Here is a 9,197-nt window from a genome sequence, read left to right as displayed (position 1 = left end):
CCGAATTTTTAATTTCACGATATATTGTGTGAGATTAAGTCGATCGCAAACTACTGAAATAACACGTGACAACGCAGTATATGACTTGACTCGCAGCTTGTCATGGTCGGAGGTATTTTCCGTAGTTATTTTTTAGTTATATTGCTAATTTACAAATAGTGCATTAAACCAGAATGGCTATTACTTGTCTTGTAATAGGCTGTGGGTGTCGTGCTGATAAAGATAATGTTAGTTTTTATTCAGTTCCGGCTGTAAGTAATCATAGATTTCTTGGGGTTAAGAACGAGTTGTCTCAAAAGAGGAGAGCGCTATGGATTGCTGTTTTGAAAAGAGACGATTTAACTGAATCAAAGTTGAAAAACCAAAGAGTGTGCGGTAAACATTTCTTAACAGGTAAGCCAGACAAAGATACATTCCTGACAGTTTCCTCTTCCTCTATTAAAATGGTGCTGCCTAATTTATCGATCAACAAATAGCAATTGATTGAGTATCTAGAGTTATCAGATTTCAACGAGACTTGGCACAAATGATACTCCTGATATGGTGCATGCATTGATAAATTCTGAACTTCACATGTCCAGTCTAAGGGGCATTTTCGCAAAACCTCATTGATCAAGTACTTCAGGTGATTTGAAGTCAATCAAATATGACACAAATTAAGAATTAAATTGCCAAGTTACAAATAGCTTTAAACTGAACTCTTCAGGGGTAAAGTCATGAGCCCCAGGGCCATATTTATAGAATGTTAAACAGAAAATAGGTATATTAAAACCAATATTTTAAAAAGTGAAACTTACCTACCTTGCTTAACCAGAGTCTACTCCATTCACCTCAACCTTCTGGTCTTCGAACTGGCTTCAGATCACTTAGTAATGCCTTTATCTTTCTGTTTTTAGTGCAAATAAAGATGTTATTTACAGCAAACTGTGTTTATGTTAATGGATTTCCCATTCTTTTAAAAACTAAAATGTTTCGTTTATTGTAATCCAAAACATAGCATTTGGTGAAGGTGATGCAATGTACTTTATTTATGCGTGAGCACTCTTATGATAGCTATTAGATACTTCGTATTGGGTTAAATTGTAGCATAAACAGTCAGAATTCAAAATAAGTTATCATACATTCCACAGTTTTAAGATCCTAACTTCGTTCTTGATATAGTTCTAGAAATTAGAAAGTTTGGAAAAAATTTTCAATTTGCAAATGCTTGCGGTAAAGTTGCTTTACCGCACGTTTCTGGGAAAGATGAATTGGTAGATGAAAGCGAGGCTTTCCATGGGGTAACATTAACTCTTAATGATGCAACCTTTTATTTAGTGATTGTTCTCACTTGAGACGCCTGAAGCTGCCGCCATATATAGCGAAACATGTAGAAACGTGACGTAGCCTGAAAATTTTTCTTAAAACAATGAAACGAGAGAATTACGAGCATAACATTGCCGTTTTCGATTATATTCCGCTACGCGAAAAAAATGGAAAATGGTGTACGGTTGGATCATACAGCGAGTGCGACGTTGCCCCATTTTAACTTTCGATATGTGATTATATGAGTTATATGTTTGCTGTCAACGGTGTCAACTTATTAACTTCGTTTTAACAGCTGACTTTCATTTACTACACATTAAATTATTTTATCATTTTTGAGTTCAAAGGCTTGGAGGACATATAAGTTTGTTTTCTAACTATATTCAAATTGACATTTTTAAAAAATTATTGCCGCTAATGTAAATATTTAAATATGCCAGCATTATGTTGTGTGATTAATTGTCGGAGTCGAGGAATGCGGGATGACGTAGGTTTTTATAGAATTCCAAAGGTATTGCGGTTTAAACATGGCGGCAAGAATAAAAACGAACTTTCTGCACGCCGAAGGGAAATCTGGCTGAACGCAATAAAGCCCGATAAAACCGGCTTTACGGAAGCAGAGTTGCAATATGCCCGTGTATGTTCGAGACACTTTATTAAAGGTAAGACACTTAAAATTGTTGTCCAGGTTAGTTGCGTAAGTGCACATTTTTAAATTAACACAGAACGGAAAAATGGCAGAGATATAGTAATTGTCCGTACGACTATTAAAGAAAAAACTTAATCCATGTACTCTGTTCTATGTATATGAACTTTAATGCCCTTGCTGATGTCCTCCAGACAGGTTAGGTGTAATCGCGACGAGTGTCGTCTAAACCAATCCGTAATCCAATATGGCTGCTGCCCCTCGTTCAAGAGTTTAGTTAGTGCGAAATATTTTCATGGAAATACAGGAATATGGATAATTTCGTGGTTGAAGTGTCGGTTTCTGAATTTTAAAAACTGTAATAATGCCATCTAATTGTTGTGTACTGCAGTGCCGCAGCAGTAGACGCCGTAATAATATCAAATTTTTCCGCTTACCTGCAGTTTTGCACTTCAGGCATAAAAGCGACTTAAATAAATTATCTGCAGAACGGCGATTGCGATGGCTTGACGCAATAAAGCGAGCGGGTTTTTCAAACCTAATACAAAAAAACGCAGCTGTATGTGAAAAGCATTTCATACTAGGTATGTTTTTGGACTATTCATCATTTGCTAACGAGTGATTACAAAAATTCCTCGCAGTAGCCGGTAAATCTTAAGCGTAGATCTTTGATTAAGCCATTGACTATTTACCATCAAACATCTGAAAGACAAGAGGTAACAGATGGATTCATCCAAGACCTGCGTTTAATATTTCAATGCCTACCTGAGATTTTTGTTTAATGGTCACCGTCTACTATTAACGGCTGACGATTTCAACGCCTTTTGGTATATGCAAATTTTCGCCCGTTTCCTCGGTAATCCAGAGTTAAAGTTTAATAAGATAGTGAATAGTCGGTAAAATATGACAATATGACATCCCTTCGTCAGATTTTTGCCGTCATATTGTAGTGCCACGTCATCGACTGTGAAAGATGTAGTGAGGTTAGAAGTCAAATCAGGGTTCGCACTCGTTACACCTTTTTCGTGTGTGTTTTTTTGGGTTCTATGCAGTTTATTCTCTGGGGGTATAAAATAAAATCCATTAAAAAAATTTTGCGTCTTTTTGTGCGATAAAATAGAAATTACTGAAGATAATTCAATTTTTTAAAAATTATGTAGTGGCATGATTGAACGAAATCCACGCGGCATCTTCAGTTATTGTATTTATGATGCATTTACAACAAAAGTAAATAACTATGCCCCATTATTGCTCAGTACTTAATTGCAGAAACAATTCTTCGAAAACTCAGAATGTTAAGTATTTCAGGTAAGTGATTCAATAGCTTTTTTGTTATTTCTGTCAGTTGTTCAGTCTTAGCCTCAGTCTTCATTTAGCCCTGATTCAGAATCGATAGAAAGAAATACTAGCAATTGTACCTAAAAGATGATTTTCATTGAAACCTAAAAACTAACCATTGTCCTTATATGATTGTTTTTATTTAAATCGGAATTATTTTCTTTGTGAAGTTAGCTAGGGGCTAGTCAGATGATTAATGAAACATGGTATTTATCAGTTGCCTCGTCTGAGTACCCCCTTTTTGAGTAGCTGACTTTTAATTTTTCTCAATTGTTATAATATCCATAAATATTCAAACTCACCTTGTATTTGAGTTTTGTTTCATTTTAGAAAAGCTTAATCAATAAATTATGCCCAAAGTATATTCAATTATTCATTGTTTCAGTAATGATGCTGTAGACAAAATTTCTTTCTGTAAATTTTCTTCAGTTTTTAATAATTGAAACCAACTTTATAGTGTTGACAAGGATGTATGCAAAAGCCAAAGCACTGAAAAGAGGATTTCACAGAGACAAAAATCAAATAAGGATTTGTGTGTTCAAATCGTTTTGTTAGAGGTATTAAAGAAAAGCTAATAAGGATTCTGATAAGTTGAGTTTACTGTGAAATTACTGTGTTTAGTAAATAATAATTTAAATTTGGCCATCCCCCTTTTCTGTCATGAAATATACAAGGTGTCTCCAAAAGACATGTGTAAAAGAACCACTAATTTGAAAATAGGCATATATATGGTGATTCAGATCTATAGGATCAAACTTCTTAGGATTATTCAGTGAACAATTGAAGACATTTGAGTATAAGAACCCATGTTTAGAAATGTGTCCTTAAAGCGTTATGGCTATATGATGCTTAAAAAAAGTTATGAGCCAAAATGTGTTTTATTGAGTTTTAGTGTGACTTAGCTGAGCTAGGATCAAGGCCAGACTTTAGGCACGATTGAACAATTTGTTATAAGTGTAATGATAATTAGAAAGAGAAAGGGTGCTAACGCACCTTTACTACGTTTATTTGTTGAATACTTAACTCTGAGCTTAACTTAAAATTTGACTAAAAATAACATAGTATAATTAAAATGTTTACCCATTGTTTTAGATTTCCTTCCTATTTTGGAGTAAATAGGAAATTAAACCCTCTCTCTATTGAACGTAGGAATGCGTGGATTGCTGTTTTATATAAAAAGGATTTTACCACTGAACAAGCTTACCATGGTAGAATCTGTTCAAGACATTTTGTCTCTGGTAAGAAATTCAATGGTATTATCCTCTAAGCACATAACTGTAAACCGTTTTCATTTATACATGTTAATGTAGTAAATTCTCATTGTCTAGACAGATCTGATCTTAGCATTAAGATATGTCAGATCAAAAGTATTCAATATACTGTATTTAACGGAAAGAGAGTGAAATTATAAGGACGGAAAAAATGTCAGAATATGTAAAAAAAATTTTCTTCGATTATGTAATGAATGGCATAGCACTTCAAGCGACTTTTTCAATCTCAGTTAAGATCCATTTCTTGAAAGGAACGGCAGACGAACTGTTGATTTGTATTTGCATGAAAATTAAAAAACGTTGTTTTATGGAATTTAAATAAAATTATGTGTGTTGTTCTGATATTTTCCAATTATTGTGTGGAAAACTGGGTGGGGAGCTAATAAAGCACATCAACGAGACAATCTACCTAAATACCCGTTTCCTTCTGAATCTTGGGTTGGTTAGTTTACCTTTTACGCTGGGTCAATACAGCCCATAATGCATAACATGCATAGCAGACAATGTTGGCTTTATGGTTATACCTCGTTTATACGAAGCATAGCATATTAATAATGAATAACATAAAAAGTTCATATTTTTGCAGCTTTCCATGCAATTGTATTATATGCTGTGTAAATCCAGCATTTGTGCATTTAAAAAGTTTAATTGACAATTGAGCAAGTTCCTTGATAATCCACATTTTGTTTGAAGTTAACTAGTACTAAGTTCTCGCAGAGTTTTCAGTAAGTGTTAATTTTGCTGTGTACATATTTATTTAATATATTTTTAGGCACATATTCATTATTTTTATCAAAAAAACTGGAATGCTCTTTTTTAAATTGGCATTTTATGCCATTTTCTTGTGATTTCTCTATTGAAGAGCAAAAATGATATATGAATCTTCTCAGGAAGTACTGTTTTTTGGTAAATCGTGTCATATTGCGGAGCTTCACTTCTCTCGTTGCGCTAAATCCCACTCGTTAAATAAATAACTAGTTCATCACTAAAGATCACTCTGACGTAAATATCTTGATTTTACTTTTTTTACAGGAAGGCCTGCTGCATTACTAGATAAAGATGATCCGGATTGGGTGCCTTCGCTACACATGGGGTATGACACTAAGGATTTGCCGCAACCTCCTCATGTTTCATCCAATACGGTCATCGAAGTGAAACAGGTAAATTTACATTTTTTCATCAAATTAAGGCACCCCTTTTCGAGATTAGACCACATAAAAACGGAAGGCAACCAAGATTTTTTAATTTAAATAGAACACTGTATGTTTTTGTTCTGCACAGTGGAAATATATAGGTCTCCATTTGAGTTATGTTCATTGTTACCCAGCATATTGCAATAGTAAAGTTTTATCAATTAAGTCACATTTCCTGGTGGACAACCGCAACAACTCAAAAAAAGTTCAAAATTTTCTATTTTAGCGGAAAAAGTCGATGGTTTTAACCAATAGAGCTTGTGATACCAATACCCATTTGAACCAACGACTTGTTACACACTTTTCTTTTAGATGTTCTATAATTTGAGGCTTATCCATTAAAAATGACACCCTAAATTTTTTTGGTTGTGACGGTTTTTTCTCCCAGGTGAGCTATTTGATGCTTTGTAACAATGATATTTTAATGTATGTTTTTAGGAAAATCTTAGAGCGACATCCTCCAGCAACAGCAACACGGAAATTGACAACAATGAGTTTAACTGTTTCAAAGGTATGTAGCAAATTATGGAATTGCTATTAATATTCAATAATCGTTAAAAAAAATAATAGCAGGCAGTAACACGATGAGAACTGCCCAGTATTAACCTAAATGTTGATTCAAACAATTTAAAAATAAATTTTAGAGTCGCCAAAGTCCCCAATGGCCGATGAACACGACACCAAGCAAAATATCATTTTCCAAATTGAGGATAATATCTTACAAGCAGACGACAGTAACCACATTTGTCGTTTGTGTTTAGAGTGTAATTCTGGAATGTTTGAATTCCACTCAATCCTCACCTTTGACGATAACACCACTTTAGACGTGTCTAAGACATTCCAAGAATTGACTAAAGAGAGTGATGACCTTATCACAGATTCGAGACTTCCGGACCACATTTGCAAAACGTGCCTTGATTTGCTGGTGCATTCTTATAATTTCCTAGAGAAATATAAAAAAACTCACCCAATTCTTGAGAAAATGTTGCGGTGTGAAATTAAGCAGGAGCCTGAATTCGTAGTAACTGAAGTTAGAAATCAAGAATTGGTTGAAAATGAGACACCTCCCAAGGAAAGTAGCGAGGAAGTTTTAGAGGATAATCAGGATGAAATTGAGGATGAAACTAAAGATTTTTTAAGTGAAACTGGGGACTTTGAGGGCACTGACAGTTATGTGTCAGATGAGGATGCAAGTCAAGAACCACCTGAGAAACCGGCGATTATGCACAAGTAATGCTACAGTAATTGTTAATTTTTCTTGCTATAATCGTGATTCAATTTTTAGATGTCCGATTTGCTTTGAATTATTTACTGCTTTAGACCTTAAAGAGCACTGTCGCAGTCATGAAAGTTTGAAGTCCTATCTAAGCTTGGCTCCAGTGTTTAATAAGAAGGTAAAGTTCTACGCCACACCTAAACCGGACAAAGTTTCAATATTTAAGAGGGAAGACGTCACATTTAGTTGTCCATTTTGTTTTGAAGAGCTCGAAGTTGAGGAATTTATGCCTCATATGAAGGACCACGATGCCTCAGGCAATTACAGGTATTTACGTTTGATTGTTGCAAGTTTTTCTACTACACTCTTGGCCAGGAATGTTTTATGTGATACACCAATTGCAACACAGATCAATTGATTTCCAAACTTTAAATTCAAAATCATTACTTGCATTTTGCTCTTTAAAATTCATTATTTTTTTTAAATACCAATACCAAACTTCAATTATTATGATACACTTTTTGAATATTGCTGTATGGTAAATTTTGGTGTTCACTAAAGTATCATTCAATTGCAGATGTCACCTGTGCAACCGCATGTTCATAGGTAGGAACCATTTAAAACGGCATCAGCTGAGCCATAAAAAGGAAGCTCCTTTTAAATGCGGACAGTGCCTGAAACCGTTTTTCGAAAAAAGGAGCTACGATTATCACCTCTTAAATCACACTGAACCTGATAATTTACCAACGTGCAAATATTGCGGGAAACCATTTGCAAATCCTAAGCATCTCAGGCAACATCTTGCTACACATGAGGGGTAATTCCATAAGTAAAGTTTATTATCTTTATATGTTTGTGCGTACTTTTGCATAAACGCTAAAAATCAAAATCTTGATTCATCATTTAAGACGGCCAGCACCGTGGAACCAGCCCAGCAAGTATTACTGCTGCAAAGAATGTCGTCAAAAATTTAAACTCCAAGAAGACTACGACATGCATGTTTGCAAGTTCTTCTGTAAAGGTTGCAAGAAACTGTTTGAATCGAAGATAGAGTTTAGGAAACATTTTTGCAAATTCAAGCGGGAGGGCATGCAGTGCGATCCATGCGGGAGCACTTTCAGTTTGCGCAGTTCGCAAATGTCTCATAAGTCTCGTTGTACGAGTAAATACGTTCCACGTAACGTATTGTGTTATGTTTGTGGAAAGACTGTGGGCAATCTGAGACTTCATTTAACTTCGCATGGGTTACACCAGGAACTTAGGCGGACTTGCGAACATTGTGGAAAAATGTTTGCGTAAGAGAATTCATTTATTGAGTATAAATTTCTTATTTTGTACTAAATCTCAAATTCTTTCAGTTGTCAAGCGAATCTTCGCAGACATCTTAACGAAGTGCATCTTAAACTTAGAACGTACTGTTGTCAGTATTGTTCTAAGCAGTTTCACGCGAGATCTACTTTAACCTTACACGAACGAACTCACGTAGGGGTGAAGAACCATGCATGTAACGTCTGTGGCAAACGCTTCTTGCTGCCCTGTCATTTAAAGAAACACATGAAGGTACATACTAGACAAAACATGAGGTTTGATGAAGATGGGGTTGAGGAAGAAATGGTCGAAGAAAGTAGTAACTCTGCGTCAATGTCAATATACGATGAAGATTAAAAACTCGACCGTGTGTGTTTTACTTACTAAAGATATCTAAAAAGTGACATAATAGTTAAAACATTTCCACGTGGTTTACGAGAGTCTTTCAAAATATAAAGTTAAAAATATGTTTAGCATTGTTTAATCAGAGATTTTCCTGTTAGTAATTTTTGATAATGAACGTGTTATATATATCCTATTAAAAGATGTCTTGATTTCATTTTTCCTGCTAACAGGAAAAAATGAAGCTTTGCTATATGTGGGGTATATGATTGATTATCTGAAAAAATAAGAACTATCTTTGTTATTCTAGCATTGTGCTTAGGTGGCGTCACCAGTCAAGAAAAAACGAAGCGATGTCACCAACAACGATATACTGATGTACTTTTTAAAGATTTTAAAAAAAAAATAAGTATGTATATATTTTTTTGTCCTGGCTGTTGACGCCACCTAAACACCAAGCACACAACTAGCTACTAAATAAGGACAGATTCGTTCTATCGCACAATGTTTAGTTTGGCTACTCATCCTCAAATGGCGCAACAGGAAGCTAAACAGGAATACTCGAGAATAGTGTAGAT

General features: G+C 34.8%; 2 protein-coding genes across 6 annotated transcripts in view; both read left to right on the top strand.

The window, feature by feature from the left end:
- Positions 1–9,197, top strand: part of LOC136415759 (tachykinin-like peptides receptor 99D) — a 152,729-nt gene that overhangs the window by 33,082 nt on the left and 110,450 nt on the right. The window lies entirely within an intron of this gene.
- LOC136415757 (zinc finger protein 564-like) lies at positions 105–8,640 on the top strand. Of its 5 annotated transcripts, XM_066400539.1 has the most exons (9): positions 2,847–3,259; positions 4,382–4,527; positions 5,593–5,720; positions 6,192–6,264; positions 6,398–6,983; positions 7,039–7,296; positions 7,547–7,786; positions 7,878–8,264; positions 8,328–8,640. In XM_066400539.1, exons 1-9 carry the CDS (start codon positions 3,189–3,191, stop codon positions 8,632–8,634), a joined length of 2,196 nt encoding a protein of 731 aa, XP_066256636.1. In that variant the 5' UTR covers positions 2,847–3,188; the 3' UTR covers positions 8,635–8,640. The 5 variants fall into 5 exon arrangements, with proteins under 5 accessions (XP_066256634.1, XP_066256633.1, XP_066256635.1 ...); XM_066400537.1 differs by lacking the exons at positions 2,847–3,259; positions 4,382–4,527 and adding an exon at positions 105–393; XM_066400536.1 differs by lacking the exons at positions 2,847–3,259; positions 4,382–4,527 and adding an exon at positions 1,725–1,967.

The sequence above is a fragment of the Euwallacea similis genome, chromosome 21 (genome assembly GCF_039881205.1).
Source record: "Euwallacea similis isolate ESF13 chromosome 21, ESF131.1, whole genome shotgun sequence".
In the NCBI taxonomy this organism is placed as follows: Eukaryota; Metazoa; Arthropoda; class Insecta; order Coleoptera; family Curculionidae; genus Euwallacea; species Euwallacea similis.
This window is presented reverse-complemented; position numbering and strand designations above follow the sequence as displayed.

Bases quoted from the DNA above. Each gene is read 5' to 3' on its own strand.
- LOC136415757 (XM_066400536.1), top strand. From the start codon at position 1,739: ATGCCAGCATTATGTTGTGTGATTAATTGTCGGAGTCGAGGAATGCGG. The intron at 5,721-6,191 runs GTAAATTTACAT...GTATGTTTTTAG, and splicing joins CGGTCATCGAAGTGAAACAG to GAAAATCTTAGAGCGACATC. The intron at 7,297-7,546 runs GTATTTACGTTT...ATTCAATTGCAG, and splicing joins GATGCCTCAGGCAATTACAG to ATGTCACCTGTGCAACCGCA.